Below are 15,622 nucleotides of genomic sequence, written 5' to 3'. Positions count from 1 at the left end.
TTAGGAGGTGAAGAACAAAAATCTAAATCAAAATGTGACGAGTCAGCAGTGACAGCTTGGACACAGGTGCATCACCATGAAGGTGGCCTACCCACTGAATGTAAGCCTTTAACTGTCTAATGTTACTTTAGTTACATCTGTGCTTCAGTGGTGAGACATCATTTTATTGCTGTGATTTTCTAATCTTAGACAAATGTCCTCCTGACATCAGTGCGCTCGTCTGTGGCCTTTTTTATTTCTCCCATCTGTGAGATCAGCTTACAGGAAACAAACACTGAAACAATAAAGCTGCCGTCGTTTAACAAAGTTTAAAACACTTTACTGAAGCACAAAGTGCAGGAAATCCTAAATGTCACCCTGTGAGGACGCGGGAGGTGAAGACGTGTCCTTCCTCTTCTGAGACTAATGTAGCTCTCAGCATCAGACGCTCTGCAGTGCACCATGAAACGGATTCCTAATCCCGTTCCCATGGCGGCAGATCGTAATATTGACCTTATTTTGAAATGTACATGTTGATTTGTGTAAATTACTCAGACGAGGTGGAAAGTTGAGGCTTATAGCAATAAACTCAAACAACCACTCAGTGATTAAGTAAATAAATGATATTTTATTGAAAGACTTTAACAGTTTGTAGAGTTTCATGACAGGTTGTATGACCAGAGAGATGCAGTGGAAATTCTTGACTAACCGTTTGCAACAGCTCAAACTGGACCAGAATTGTTAAGTGCGTTTTAAATGTGGTTGAAGTGAAACGTTTACTGTAACACTAAAACTTGAACCTGATTCGTCGTATTCACAGCATCTTCAGGCGTGTCCATGTGAGACAAACCAGACGCACGTCTAGCTGGGACAGTGGAAGTACGGCGACTCCTGCCAGGGCAGAGGGGGAGGAGCACGGAAGCATTTTAGAAGCACTTGCGGTGAACAATGGCGGGGCCGGACTCATCGTACTCCTGCTTGCTGATCCACATCTGCTGGAAAGTCGAGAGAGAGGCCAGGATGGAGCCACCAATCCAGACGGAGTACTTCCTCTCGGGGGGAGCGATAATCTGGAGACGAGAACAGATTAGACACGAGGCAGGTAAGTACTTAAAGTTGTGGGCCAGTCTAGACTGGCCCACAACTTTAAGTCTAGACTGCCCTCTAGTGTACACTAGAGGGCAGCAAAACTAGCTTCAGATAGATTTATACAGTTGTGCCAAATGCCAGAGGAGGAGGGTGTAAATAACCAGGAAGTTAAATGGCACTGATAAAGGGCAACACCGAGCCTCCCGTCTGGCATGGTCAGAAGTTGATGACAGATTTAAAGTTTGCAGTTTTTAAAGTGCAACACTGCACAAGTTTACAGTTTAAGAGATCCAAGTAACAAACCTTAATTTTCATGGTGGGCGGGGCCAGGGCAGTGATCTCTTTCTGCATGCGGTCGGCGATGCCGGGGTACATGGTGGTGCCACCGGACAGCACAGTGTTGGCGTACAGGTCCTTACGGATGTCCACGTCACACTTCATGATGCTGTTGTAGGTCGTCTCGTGGATACCAGCTGACTCCATACCTGAATGAAGTTTTAGTGCAGAAGTGAGAAATCTGACGTCAAGAGACTTGATGCACCAAAGCTTCAGCCTCTTTCAGAAAAATTCAAACTCCAACAGGCATCTTTGGAGGGTACGGTGAGGGACGGAGAGATTTCGCAGGTCTTTCCTCCCCACTGCTGTCAGACTCCACAACAAAGACTTTTGCAGCTGATTAAACCCTCACACGTGCAATAAGACTGCTATATGTGCAATTCTTCTTCTGACGAAGTTGTACTTTTGTATTTTCTTACTCAGTTGTATATAGCATTTTTATTTCTATTGTATATATTATTCTATTTTATTCTATTGTATATAGTATTTTATTTTATTGCATTCCAGTGTTTTCTAATTTCTGCTACATAAATTTGCACTTTTGCTGTAACAAAACAAATTTCCCACCTGTGGGACTAATAAAGGTCATCTTCTCTTAATTGATGATTTACAAACCAATGAACGAAGGCTGGAAGAGCGCCTCGGGACAGCGGAACCGCTCATTGCCGATGGTGATGACTTGTCCATCAGGAAGCTCGTAGCTCTTCTCCAGGGAGGAAGAGGAAGCTGCTGTCTGCATCTCCTGCTCAAAGTCCAGAGCCACGTAGCAGAGCTTCTCCTTGATGTCACGCACGATCTCACGCTCGGCTGGAGGTCAGAGTTGACAGTTAAATGGACACTTAGACGGACGTACGCATCATGGTTTGTAAATGCAGTAGCTGCAGATTATGGCTTTACGTCAGCATGCTTGAAGGTAAAACTGCACACAGACCAGTGGTGGTGAAGCTGTAGCCTCGCTCCGTCAGGATCTTCATCAGGTAGTCTGTCAGATCTCTGCCAGCCAGATCCAGACGGAGGATGGCGTGAGGCAGAGCGTAGCCCTCGTAAATGGGCACAGTGTGGCTGACACCGTCACCCGAGTCCATCACAATACCTGCAGGACAGAACACTCAGGTCACTGTGGAACCACTCAGCTTTGTGGCTCCTCTAATGGATACAAGCTGCTGCTCTGAGCAGGGACAGAATACTCAGACCCTGCTGCGCCAACCCCCAACTGAAGAAACGAGTCCCAAGCTAAACAGGGAAGTTAATCTGAAGCAGAACTCTGCACAGCAAGATCCTGAAATACTGGAGACCCACCTGTGGTACGACCAGAAGCATACAGCGACAGCACGGCCTGGATGGCCACATACATGGCAGGAGTGTTGAAGGTCTCGAACATAATCTGCACCAGAGAAAGACTATTTAATGTACAAGTACAATAATTACACTATTAGCCTGGAAATTAAAAAAAACATAATGAAGTTAAAGTGCAAAATGCATCTAGGCTAGAAAAACTTCACAGGTACAGGATCAACAGGTTCAGCATATCAGCTGCTTTGACCAGAGATGGTCTTTCACACACCTGTGTCATCTTCTCCCTGTTGGCTTTGGGGTTGAGAGGAGCCTCGGTCAGCAGCACTGGATGCTCCTCAGGAGCAACACGCAGCTCATTGTAGAAGGTGTGATGCCAGATCTGCACGACAAAGGCAGCTTGCAAGTTTAACTACAAGCACGATTAAATCAGAAAGTATTCAGTCTGAACTCTGATTCTTCTCAGGTGATGAAATCAAAGTTGAAAATGGCATCTTTCAGCAGCAAGACAAGAGGAAACCCCCCCCAAAAAAAAAAAAATAAAACTAAAATAAAAAAAAAAAAAAATTAAAACCAGTTTAGCTTGTTGTGATTTCCTGTTGAAACTGGTCAGATTTCATTCAGGGGTTTAAAGAAAACTGTAGTGAAAGACGTCAGCTTTAATGAAGTCCTTCACCTTCTCCATGTCGTCCCAGTTTGTGACGATGCCGTGCTCGATGGGGTACTTCAGGGTCAGGATGCCTCTCTTGCTCTGAGCCTCGTCTCCCACATAGCTGTCCTTCTGTCCCATTCCCACCATCACACCCTGCAGACACAGTTACACACATCAGGCTGATGCACAGGCTTGCAGTCAGATTCCTGAGAGTCAGGTGATGTTCCTACCTGGTGCCTCGGGCGACCGACGATGGAGGGAAAGACGGCACGGGGGGCATCGTCTCCGGCGAAACCCGCTTTGCACATACCGGAGCCATTATCAACAACGAGGGCAGAGATGTCGTCCTCCATGTCTGAAAAAAAGGCAGTCACTGAACTGACTAATATGTTGTTTTCTTCCAGGTCTGACACACAGTAAGATTTTGTGTTTTCCTTAAAAGCACGAGCCTTGAACTATTAAAGAAAAGTTTGAGCGTTTTCCATTTTCCTGTTTCGGGGTTTCTCTTGAAATTAATTTCACCTCAAAATTAAGATTTAAGCTGGTTCAGCTTCAGCCTGCATCACTGATTTGTTTCCCCTCCGGCAACAACATGAACGCTCATGGTGGGTGTGGCTTCTGGCCAAACTGAGTTGTTTTGTCCCCTTTTTCCAGTCGAGAACATTTCAACAAGTTCAGCCAGAACAAACCCTCCTGCTCTGCAAACCCAGATTCTCATCTGGCTCAGTTCATTATGAACAAGGTCTGTAGTTTCTATGCACTTGTCCAGGTCACACTAACAGTCACGCATCTTTTTAAGTTGGCTGAACAGAAAACTACAGCAGCAGGTCTGAGTGAGATTCAGGAGCTCTGATTTTGTAAGAGTTAAAAACAGGAAGCACAGAGGAGCAGCCCTTCCCTCGGGCCATCACTCATCCACTGAAGATGATTCTGACAGTTTTTAAACTTGAATAAACCTCATGCAGTGAGAGTCATGAACATTAAAGAAATGTATCACATTTTTCACTTCAAGTTTCAGAAGAAACATGACCTGCACATATTACAAAACAGTGAAATGTTGGCTGACTTCAGCCTTTTTTCTCTTTAACGTCACTCAGTTTGTATGTTTTCCTCCAGTTTTACTTACAGACCTCAGCATCATAATTCAGTTTTCATCGTGCAGGCTGCTGTACAGACGGTTTCCACCGGCCTCTGTGAGCTCAGTCAGATCAAAGTTAGCGGTTTGAGAACCGGTTTGTTCTTTAGCGCCTCTTTAATGAAACCGCAGCTCTGAGTAACATCCGTGTTTCAGCTGCGACAGCTTTAACTTGAAATCTGAGCTCTTTAATTAAACCGAACTTCAGCCTAATTGTTCCACTTTGACCTCCGAACTACATGAGAAACTGTACTCTGAGTGTTACCTGTGCAGGTGAGTCAGGCGTGTCTGTGGTGAAGTCTCGCGGATGTTTCTCTGGCCCAGCTGTGCGGTTACTGCAGCAACAGTAGCGCGAGCGCACCGGTTTTATCCGCGCTCGCGGGACGGCTGGCGTTTCCCATAAAAGGTAACGTTCTGACAGCTCGCGCTCTGATTGGTCCAGGTGACCAGGACCTCTCAGGTGCTCTCAGCTGGCGCGCTGATTGGCTGTAGGAGGCATCCGTCAAAGGGGAGGGGCCAGTACCAGAGACGGAATCCTGATTTCTCCTCCGCCACAAAAATCCTGCAAAGGTTTTAATCTAATATGGAGTCCGCCTGAGAACGAGGACGCTGATTGGCTAGGAGCACCGGAAGTACGCTCTGGATTAAATGTAGTTTATTCTCTGCATGATGAATATTCAAGAAAGCCCCAATAAACCAAATACATCACACAAATCACCCAGAAGGTTAAACAGGAAGAAATAATAATACAAAAAAACTTTATTTATTTATTCAAGTTCAAATGTTTGGTCACATGATTGCAATCAGGAACCACTGACACGGAAAACTGTGGCTGGAGTGAAGCGAGAGTATGAGGGGTGAAAGCAAACATGCCTTCATCATTCTCCTCTCTGAGACAGAAACGTGAAAGGAAGCAGTTTAGTAGTTGTAGCTGCTCATGAAACAAGAACCTCAGATTCCCAAAATTCCAGGGAACTGTCGAGGAACTCGGTGTGACTTTGTGGCTCTGCAGAGCTGCTATCGACCCAATGATCCACAGGTCTGTGCAGGTACAGATAAACGCTCCACCTGAGGCAAAAATAAGTGTTGACGTCCTGTTCCTGCCTCTGTGACTGAGAGAAACAGGCTGAAAACACTCAGACACACTCAGGTCATGGTCTGAATGTATTTTTCCTCTTCTAACACACATTTTGATCTTTTTCTCTCACAGAGAAGGTCTTTCCAAACTCAAGGTTAGTATTTTAACATTCATGGGAAAAAACTGAGTTTCACAAGCCTGCGAGCTGAATCAGAGCACTGTGGGTGAGAAAAGTGTAGAAGGCCTGAAGTCTAACGTCTTTGTAATCATTCATTCTAAACAGTTAAATTAATCTGACTCTAAACTAACGATCAGTGGCTGTTCTGGGATGTCAGCTGTGCAGCATCTATAAGGCTTATGAGCTGTGAACAAGTATTTAGTGAACTGAGCTTCATGAAATCACTGAGGTTCCCACAGAGACAGAACACTGTGCAGCACCTGCACAAACATCTGTAATCAGATATTTGAAATCTATATTGGATGATACAAATAAGCTGTTTCCAGCTCAGTGTTTTCTGCTGCAGGCTGGACTCTATCAGATGACTCCAGGACATGCAGATTTTTATCACACAGCAGTTTGTCTCACTCCATGCTGGCTATGAATCACTGCGGCGGCACGTTTCTGTAATCGTGCTTCTCTGATGTTGTTTTGTGCGGGTAAAAGCAGTTCATGTTAAAAGTCCATCCGACCATGGAGCGACCGGCCGGGGTCCCTGCACAAGAATAATTTACTGCAGTAAGCAAATATAACAGCAAATTAAAAACCACAACAATCTGTATTTCTTCTCAAAGCATCGTTTGTTATGGACTATGTAAAATAAATATTACATATTCATAATGTAAATAAACAATTTTTTTAATCTAAAGAAAACAGATGTGATGCTCTGACTCTGGTATCACAGAGTTTACAGTCATTTATGTAAACATTACATGTGTTTTATTTATATGATCAAACCAGTCAGAGTCAGTTTTACCCCGATAATAAACAACCAGGCAGCTCAGAGATGGACTGTCAGTGTGAGCTGGCTCTGAGGGCGTCCTGCTCCTGCCTGACCCACCTCAGCAGCTCCTCCACCCTCTCTCTAGGGAAGAGACGGACACGGGACACAAGAAGCTCATTTCTGTTGTTTGTATCCATGATTCACTCCACAGAGGTCGTAACCACAGGTGACCTATAAATGAACTGCTTCAGGGTCAGCTCTATCTTCACCACAACACACCTGTACAGCATCCACATCACTGCAGAAGCTGCACTAGTCTGTCTATCAGGCTCTCCTCCCCTCAATCATGAGGAAGACCTCGAGACACTGGAGAAACTCTTCCACTCGGGGAGCCAGTTGTCCCACAGTGGCTCTCTAGCTCCGGACCTGGACCTTTTCCACCTGAGACCACGGCCTTGACTAAGAGCAGCTGATTATTGGGGGTTTTCTGCCTTTGATGCATGTGTAAAGTCATCATGTGAGAGATGATGAGTGGAGAGAGAATTTCACACAGATGCAGATTTCTAAAAGTTTCTGATCTGATGTAAAAGAAAATGAGTTTTGGTTTTGTGTTAGTTTCAGTCTGAATGAGAGGTGGCTGTGAGTTTACAAGAACAAAGTCACGCTCGCTGTCATCTACATCCTCTTCTGCTGCGCTTTCTTTCCCTTTGTAAATCTAATGAAACTGTGCAGTGTGTTTTTTAAAAGTTATCACAGATTGAACACTTGAAAATGTTTGACTGAACATCAAAAAATTTTCAAATTATTTTGACAAATTTTGGTGGAAAAAAATCAAATCATAAGATCAACAAATGTATTTTGTGCACAGTATAAGGAATAGTATTCTAAGATATGTATATTTTCATTCATACACTCTAACATTATAAATGTATTCAGCATATGAAACAAACAGAAACCTGAGAACTGTGCAAAGCAGAAATGCTAAAAGCTGCAGTTCCTCTAACGTCCACAAGGGGCACCAGCACAGAACCAGTCCCCATAGACTCCCATGTATAAACTTCACGGTAGAAATAAACAAGCTTACATCCTGATACAAAAACAGTTTTGGTCTCTGTACCTAATCTCCCCCGTCACATCATACATCTGTATGGGAGGTTTTTATTTTTATTATTAACTCATTTGTTTAAATTGCCTAGCTTAAAGTTGGGGGTGTGGCCTCTTTGACTGACAGGTAGAAGGTGACACAGTCCCTGTAGTCCCTGAACCCGACGTCTGGACTTTGCTTCTTCTGTTCGTGACTTTTGGAGAATTGGAATCCAGTTTTATGACAAATGATACGATTTCTGTGCCGTTAGCTGCTGTTAATTGTTAAATGTGCCCCGAGGTGACTGTTGCTGTGATGTGGTGCCGTATAAATAAAACTGAACTGAAATGCTGTGCATTATAAAAAGTAGTCATACCTTTGATGTAAGTAAACACAGTATTCACTGTTTTCTCTCTCAGCCACAGCATGACATTTTTACATGGAAAACAAGCTGATATGTTTCTGTTGTTACCAAATCTAAAGATTTGTTTACTCGATTTCTGATCACAGAATAAAATAAAATGTGCAAAACTGAAATCTTTGTAAGTTTGACTTTTTCAGATCATCTCAGTCAGCTGAGAAACAGAAATCCAAACTTCACTAGGATTGTGTGACATCATGAACATGTTGTATAAATCCCACTAACACAGCTGCTTTGCTCGTTCAGGTTCATCATGCTGAGTCCTTTTCTGTTTGAATGTGTGCACGTTCACAGACCCTCACAGTGCAGTGAAGCAGTCTTAGAGCAGCTGATGCAGCTGAGTCAGATCACTGGTTCAAAAATCAAACAAACAAGCATGAATGTGCATCTTTCCTGCACTGAACTGAGTTCATTATCACACAGAGTCATGCAGCTTCCAGATGAATTTGTCCTCATTTGCAGCTTCCAGTTTCACAGCAGCACAATGAGTTAAACTGTGAAGGTGGATCTGTGACTGATCCACAGCAGCAGAATCACACTGAATCAAAGTCAGGTCTTATCTGTGTTCACAGCTTCACACGCTCTCATTTTTTAACTAGACAAACTTTCTGTAGAAGAAAACCTTTGTTCACACTGACAGTTTCCTGCAGGTGAAATGTCCCTGCAGCTGCATCAGAGACGCTGAACACTGTCAGCTGTTGTTAGTTGTTGTAAATTCATATTTCAGATGATTTTTCACAGAAAGGTGAAGTTTTTGTGGTTTCAGTGTTGTCTTCATGCCTCTCACGTTTTAATGTTCAGTCCAGCCTTCATCCTCATCCTCTTCCTCTCAGTCCTCTGAATCAGTGACGTGTCCATTAGAACTACACACAGTACTGGACCTGTGCTCTCGTGGTGCACACAGGTCAACATCGCCACTGAAGTCAGTTTATTACTGTTTTTTTTTGGGGGGGGGGTTGTTATTTTTTTACATTTGATTTCAATCTTGATTTTTTTTCTGTTTTCCTCGTGTCGTACTTCACAGTTCAGTAAAGCTGCTGTTGTGCAGAGTTCATCATTTATTGTCTTTCACTGTGTGAGGAAGCACCCGTCTGTGCTCATATCCTTTTTTAATGCAGTCAAAACAAAGGCTGAACGTTTCTGCTTCACAGTTGCTGCACATTTGTATGTTTTAGCTGCACAGACGTGTTCCTGTTTCTGTGACGCGCCCTGAACCTGCACAGACGTGTCTGTGCGTTCAACCGCAAAATAAAACAATTAAAAAGCTTCATGCATTTATTTATGTTTGTGAGAAACTCTGAGTCTCTTCTTATTTTACATTTCAGGATGTGATTTACAGGATTCCTGGGTGATACATGAGAGTCTGTCCTCCCCCAGGTATCTCTGGGGGAGGACCCCCCCCCCCCACACACACACACACACCCCATCTGTCACTCAGTCTGTCCTTGTATGGACTTCACTACAGCTGAATCCTCCAGCTGACACACCTACTGCAGAGAGGAGGGAGGATGTTTTACAACATGTAGCGTTTCATAATTTCACAGATTTATCTAATTTATCTGAACGGTGAAGAAACTTTATTTAAACACATGCAGGACTCACAGCAGAGATTCAGAACCTGAGATTCAAATATTTAAATATTTAGAGACAGAATATTTCAAAGCTTTATTGATCATTGAACACAGTATTGTACACATCTGTTAACTCTGAGGTTTGCTGCTTCCTTATATGGACGTACCTGACAGCAGAGCAGCTCGACTCTGCTGTCAGGTACGTCACCGTGCAGGAACACAGGACGTTTCACAGAGTTTAAGTTTCACTGAGAAAATAAATGTGAAGCTGACAGCCTGTGAAGCAGAAAGATCATCTGTGGTGAAAATCAAAAATGCCTGTTTTTGTTGTTTCACACTCATACTGCCCATAAATATTCATACACATCATTCTGACTGTAGCGAGTTTGTAGATTCAGTCACACTTAAATCAAATGAACACATTCTTTTTATCACCACAGATTTTACACCATAACCAGATCATCCAATGTCAAGAGACTCCACGAGATTTGGGGAGACTAAAAAGGAAGTGATCCACCTTGCAGTAAAATAAGGGGAAGAGTTTAATTCTTCCTCCCTGTTACTGTTCTGATCGTGTCACCTGGCTGCAGAGCACCGATCTCTCTGCAGGGAGGCGACGCACCGGTCTGCCTCGGCACGCTGATTTAGATCTCCGGTGTGCGTGTCGCCCTGCAGTCAGGCAGAGCCGACATTGTCCACATTCTCTGGCTGGTTCGGGCCTGTTCAGGGAGACGGGGGCGTGTCGGCCCGTCTGTGAAACCAGGCACGCTCCTCCCTCTCAAACTGATTGACATGGAACCACACAGAGACCAAAAAAGGCCTGAAAGCTGCAGCAGAAACTTCCTGGACTGGTTGGATAGCATCTCAGTGTCCCTGAGAGTCATGCGTGTTCTTCATGAAGCCAAACTGCTTTTCATGAAACTCGGCATGCAGAGACTTGAAGATCTTTCCACACAGTGTCTGTTTCTCTGTGAGAGACGCAGCTCCGTCCTGTGCATCAGAGAATTAGCCATGACGAAATGAAGACATGCTGACTGACAGGAATTATTACTTCAAGGCTCTGCAGGCTGATTGCAGTTAAGTCTTAAGTATTGACAAGAGTGCATCTAAAAACATTGTTAGTTAAAATTCATTAAATGATTAATTAATATTTTAATGTCATTCTGTAAGTAGAACGGGTCATCAGCAGATGGAGCATCTCTTTTTGGTTTTCTCCTTAAAATGTCATGATCCTGGGCCATGTTGGCCCAGCATTCTTAGTTTTCGTGTATTTTTGTATTTTGTTCTTTATTTAGGCCATGGTTCCTGGGTTGCTCTGTTAAGTTGTTCCTTATTTGATTTCCCCTTGTGACTGTTACCCCCTGTGTGCCCCTCTGTGTATCTGTGAGCCCTCATCTCCCCTCGTGTTTTATTCCATGTTTCCCCAGCCCGCTATGCCTGTGCTCTCTCTCTCTCTCTCTCTCTCTCTCCTCCTGTCTGCACATCTGTACTTCCTGTTTTACTTTGACAGTCTCCCGTCAGTGTTGTGTTTACTCCTGTCGTGTCTCGTTATGATTATCTGTGTCAGCTGTGTTCCCCGTGCGCTCCCACTTCCCTCGTTAACCCTCTGTGTATTTATGTCCACGTCTCCCTCAGTTCAGTGTTGTGTCGTCAATGTTTCCTCCCCGAACCTGTGTGCCTTTCTGTGTTCCCTCGGTTAGCATTCCCAGTTTAGTTCTGTTTCTTTGTGAAGCCTGCAATAAAGCAGTGATTTTGAGTTCAGCTTTTTGTCTCCGTGAGTTTGCGTTTGGGTCCTCATCTGCCTCCACACAGCTAGTTCATGACATAAAAGCCTTCATTTCTCTGTCATGTCTGATTTCTAAGTCCTTCGGCGTACTCAGTACACTTTTTCTCTTCTTTCATGAGGTTTCGTCTAACAGTTTGTACTTTTTGCTGTTCCTTCAGAGCTTTGAGCTCCTCGTCATGTTTTTCCATCAGAGCTTCAAAGCGTTTCCTATATTTTTCTTTAAATTCTTCAGTTTTTTTTCCTGCCTTTTATAATATGAAGAGGGGGTTAAACCCTCTTCATATTTCTGTCTCATCACTTTATTTTCTTCTTTTTTCTTCTCTTCTCATTTGTCTCTTTCCTTTTCATATTCTTCTTGAATCTTTCTAAGTTTTTCTTCATCTTCCTGTCGTCATTTTCTCCCACCTTTCTTTTTGTCTCTTCTCTCAGGCTTCTTGTCCTTTTTTTTATATTTTCTGGTCTGTTCCAGCTTTCAGGGATTTTCTTTTCTCCTGAATCTGACTTGATTTTTTTCTCCAGAGCTTCTTGTTCTTGTTCCTACTGCTCTTGTTGATGTTGTTCCTGGTCTTTTGTTTTCCCGTCTCCATCTTCTCTGAGTTTTTGCTTTTTCTTTCTCTGCTCTCACTCTTTTTCATTATTTCCTCCATTTCTTTGAGTTGTTTCATTCTTTGTTTTCTCTCCTGTTCAATTTTCTCATTTTTCTCTTTTTTTTGATTCTCTTTTCATTGCTTCCATTTCTTCTTTGTGCTTCCTTTAAAGTTCTTCCTTCCTTCATTTCCTCTTCCCTTTCCTTCAGGATCTTCTATTCTTTCAATCTAATTTTAGTTATAGAGCACTTTAAAACAGCCACAACCGGTTTGTGCTTCACCCCGCTGCAATAGTTCGGCCCAAACAGACTCCTCGACTCTGCGTTGTGTTGTGTTTTTAAGAAGACAAGGAATCTCTGATCCATCATTGCCACTTTGTTTTCTGAATGGAAACAACGGTGTTGTAATAGTCCAAAGGGCTCGCCACACACCACTAGTGATGTGTCGGTCGCGAATGAAACGGCTCTTAGAGCCGACTCTTTGAAGTGAACGACGCGAGCCGGCTCCCGTGGGTTTCTTTTCTTTCTCTCACCCTCTCTCTTGCACTTTTTTCCCGCTTCACTCCACATACGAGCCTTGTGCTTTGCGCTGGGCAGAGGGGGGAGGGGCGGTGGTTACACTCGCAGTAGCACAGGAACAGAGCGGGAGGGAGAGAGAGAGAAAGAGAGCCAGGGACAACAACGTCACATTAGAAAGGTATAGTAATCATCCACAACTATTTTCAGTTGCGGATGATAAAGGATTCAGAAAGTTCAGAAAGTTTATTCATGCAGGCCCATATGACAGAGAATATGCATCTTCTTTTTGTTTTCATATTTTAATTTATATTTAATTGTGTTGTGGTTTGCAGTGTTTTGTGTTGTTTCACTTTAAATTTGTTTAAAAGGAAAAAGCTGAAAATTTAAATAGTTAAAAGTTGAAATGTGAATAGTTGGTTTTTGTATTATATGATTTATTTATTACATTTTATGTGGAGTGACTAAATAAAAGTATATTTACGGTGGCTTTCAATTGTGTAATTTAAGTGATCTAGGTAGCTGTTTTGGAAGTTCAGTTAATGCTAGAAATGTGTTTTGGAGTTTGTACGTGCTTTGTCTCTAGGGGCCACCGTATATATTTATATATAAACATATATAAATAAAAACACGTTGTCGTTTTTTTTACATTAGTAATTCCTTTTGTGCATAATTTTATATTGTTGTTAATAATAAATTAATTAAAGCAACAAAACAACCTGAAGAGCCGGTTCGGAGCCGAAAGAGCCGGCTCTCTAAAAAGAGACGGAAATCCCATCACTACACACCACTCTGCACAGCACACTATGGCAGAACATCCCATTAGCATTCCGATGTAGCATACAGTTTTACACAATAATAAACAAATGAAAAGTACATAAAATTACATAAGTACATAAGTTTTATGTGTCTGTACTACTTAGCTACATTGTGTGTGGAACAATACAACTCACCTCTCGTATGGCTACGGCAGACTGGCAGCGATTACTGCAGCCAGCCTCACCTAACCAGCCACACCGAGAGGGCGGGCGCTGTTTCTCCATTGCACTAACATTTGAGGCAAGTTGAATAATACGACATAAACGCTGTTACACCAGCACAGGACCAAAGTGCTGTACAGTAAATAAGCTAGGAACAATAGATAAAACGAAACAGCAAAAAATATAAACTAAATAAAACAGCTAATATATAAATGTTATAACAGCCATATATTAAAATAATACAAAACAAGCTAAAATCAACTAAAAACAAAAAATAATAATAATATAAAATAAAAAAAAGCACAAAAGGTCCAACTGTAGGTAACATCTCTTTTAAGAGTTGAGGAGGGACAGCATCATTTGTAGACCCTGCAGGCTTAAAACGGCCAACAGTCTCCTTTAAAGAGGACAGAGTCCCAGGCTCAAACCTGTCAAAGACAGCAGAGCAGGAAACAGAGACTGAGAGGTCACGAGCACAAGGAGACATGTGAGCCCTGGTGGAGGAGACCTTCTCAGTAAAAAAGTGTAAAAAATTTTCACAGGCTTCACACGAGGGCTCGATACAGTCAGTATATGGTACACTAAGAACAGAGTTAATAGTTTTAAATAAAACACGTGGGTTGTGACAGTTTGACAGAATAATGTCAGATAAGTTTTCTGTTGGCATCTTTTACAGTCTTTTGATACTGACACCAACAGTCCTTTAGCATCTGAAATGACACTTGTAGTTTGTGCTTTTTCCACTTGCGCTCAGCTGGATGGCACTCACGTCTGACAGCTCGGGTCGTGTCATTCAGCCAGGGCTCGGCCTCCTGGAAAACATCTTACTGTAGAAGCAGCTGCGTCCATTCTTCTTTACCATGTTATCTGCCTTTGTCAGCAGCTCTGTGACTTGTGTGCGATCTGTCTGACTGTTGCTGTTGAAGACCTGATGTCTCCCTACACAGTTGTGTAGCAGTTTCTTCACAAAGTCATCATTCTTCTATGTAACTTTCAATTATTTCCCTTTCTAAATCATCTCCTCTGGTGAGAAAATGAAAATGAAATCTTCAGATTTTTTGCCAAAGTATTTCTTCATCAGCTCCACAGAGATCTTTTCCTCCTGTGTAAATCTGCAGCACCAGTGAGATCACATGAGGTCCATGAGACAACAAGCTGTTGCATCTAACGAGTTCTTGAACATTTTTGTTGGACAGACTGTATCAAACAGGGCGCGGGTATCGACCACAACAACAGGACGTCCATCGACCTCTCCTTCTGCTTTCTCACAGAGCTTTGTGTCACGGCCCTGTGGATCAGCAGGTAGCTGATCAGTAGTGTTATTGTTTCTCTCTTGCTCTCTCGTCGGGGTTCAAGCCCTCAGCCCACGCACCTGTGAGGAGTAAACACCTGTGCCTCATTATCGTTGTCAACATTTAAGCCGGAGGATGGCAGCTACTCATCGCTGGATTGTTGTGTAACTCGCATCAGTGTAGCCCTGACTCTCAAAGCATAGTTTATAGCTCTTGCTGGTTCTGTGCCTGTGCACTAACGTGTATATTCTGTGCATAGATTCCCTGGACCAGTCCCTGTGTTTCCCAAGAGGATTCTTGTCGTGAGCGGTCGGAGAGCGGCTAGCAGCGAGCAGAGTGTGACCGAAGAGGAGTGAGAGTGTTTTTCCCCTACCCCCCTGATTTCTCGGAGCCCTTACCTCTGTCATTGTTGTATATAGCACTATTTCCTGCACTGTTTGTACATACACCTGGTGAAGTGTTTAATAGATTCCACTGTGTTCATCTCAAGCATCGGAGTCCTGTGTGTGAGTCCTCAGTGATCTGTGACACTTTGACTTCGAGCTGCCTTTAGATTTAAAATGTTGTTTTTACACAGAATCGTGTTTCCAATTGCACTCTGGTCATTTCCCATTCAGCCAATCAGCACCAGCCTGAGAGGCTCTCTGCTCTGATTCTATCACTACCTTGTCACTCTTCATTTTTACATCTTGGTGTGTTATGGTAGGTTTAGTAAAATTTTCTGTCACAGCTTTGGTGAACATGTTCTTTGTGAAATATGGGTCCCTAAACTATAACATTTCCCCACAGTATCAAACATCTCTGGGATCTGCTCTTTGTCCTTGATATTGAGAACAACAGATCTTCCTCCACAGCTCTTACAGAGCTTCTGCATGTCCTTCTC

General features: G+C 43.1%; 1 protein-coding gene across 1 annotated transcript; it reads right to left on the bottom strand.

The window, feature by feature from the left end:
- Nucleotides 1-627: 627 nt before the first annotated feature.
- LOC134639001 (actin, cytoplasmic 1-like) lies at nucleotides 628-4,813 on the bottom strand. The gene is made up of 9 exons (XM_063489993.1): nucleotides 4,750-4,813; nucleotides 3,580-3,704; nucleotides 3,374-3,502; nucleotides 2,969-3,079; nucleotides 2,704-2,788; nucleotides 2,336-2,497; nucleotides 2,020-2,211; nucleotides 1,372-1,553; nucleotides 628-1,049 (listed from the first exon to the last, which is right to left on the bottom strand). The coding sequence occupies exons 2-9, from the start codon at nucleotides 3,700-3,702 to the stop codon at nucleotides 906-908; spliced, it is 1,128 nt and encodes a 375-aa protein (XP_063346063.1). The 5' UTR covers nucleotides 3,703-3,704; nucleotides 4,750-4,813; the 3' UTR covers nucleotides 628-905.
- Between the last annotated feature and the right edge of the window lie 10,809 nt (nucleotides 4,814-15,622).

This window comes from Pelmatolapia mariae, linkage group LG2 (genome assembly GCF_036321145.2).
Source record: "Pelmatolapia mariae isolate MD_Pm_ZW linkage group LG2, Pm_UMD_F_2, whole genome shotgun sequence".
Classification (NCBI taxonomy): domain Eukaryota; kingdom Metazoa; phylum Chordata; class Actinopteri; order Cichliformes; family Cichlidae; genus Pelmatolapia; species Pelmatolapia mariae.
The sequence above is the reverse complement of the archived record's forward strand: the minus strand, read 5'-3'. Positions and strand labels throughout refer to the sequence as shown.

Coding starts and splice junctions, on each gene's coding strand:
- LOC134639001 (XM_063489993.1), bottom strand. CDS start 3,702: ATGGAGGACGACATCTCTGCCCTCGTTGTTGATAATGGCTCCGGTATG. Junction 3,503..3,579: donor TCGGTCGCCCGAGGCACCAG/GTAGGAACATCA, acceptor CTGTGTCTGCAG/GGTGTGATGGTGGGAATGGG. Junction 2,212..2,335: donor CTACAGCTTCACCACCACTG/GTCTGTGTGCAG, acceptor TCTGACCTCCAG/CCGAGCGTGAGATCGTGCGT.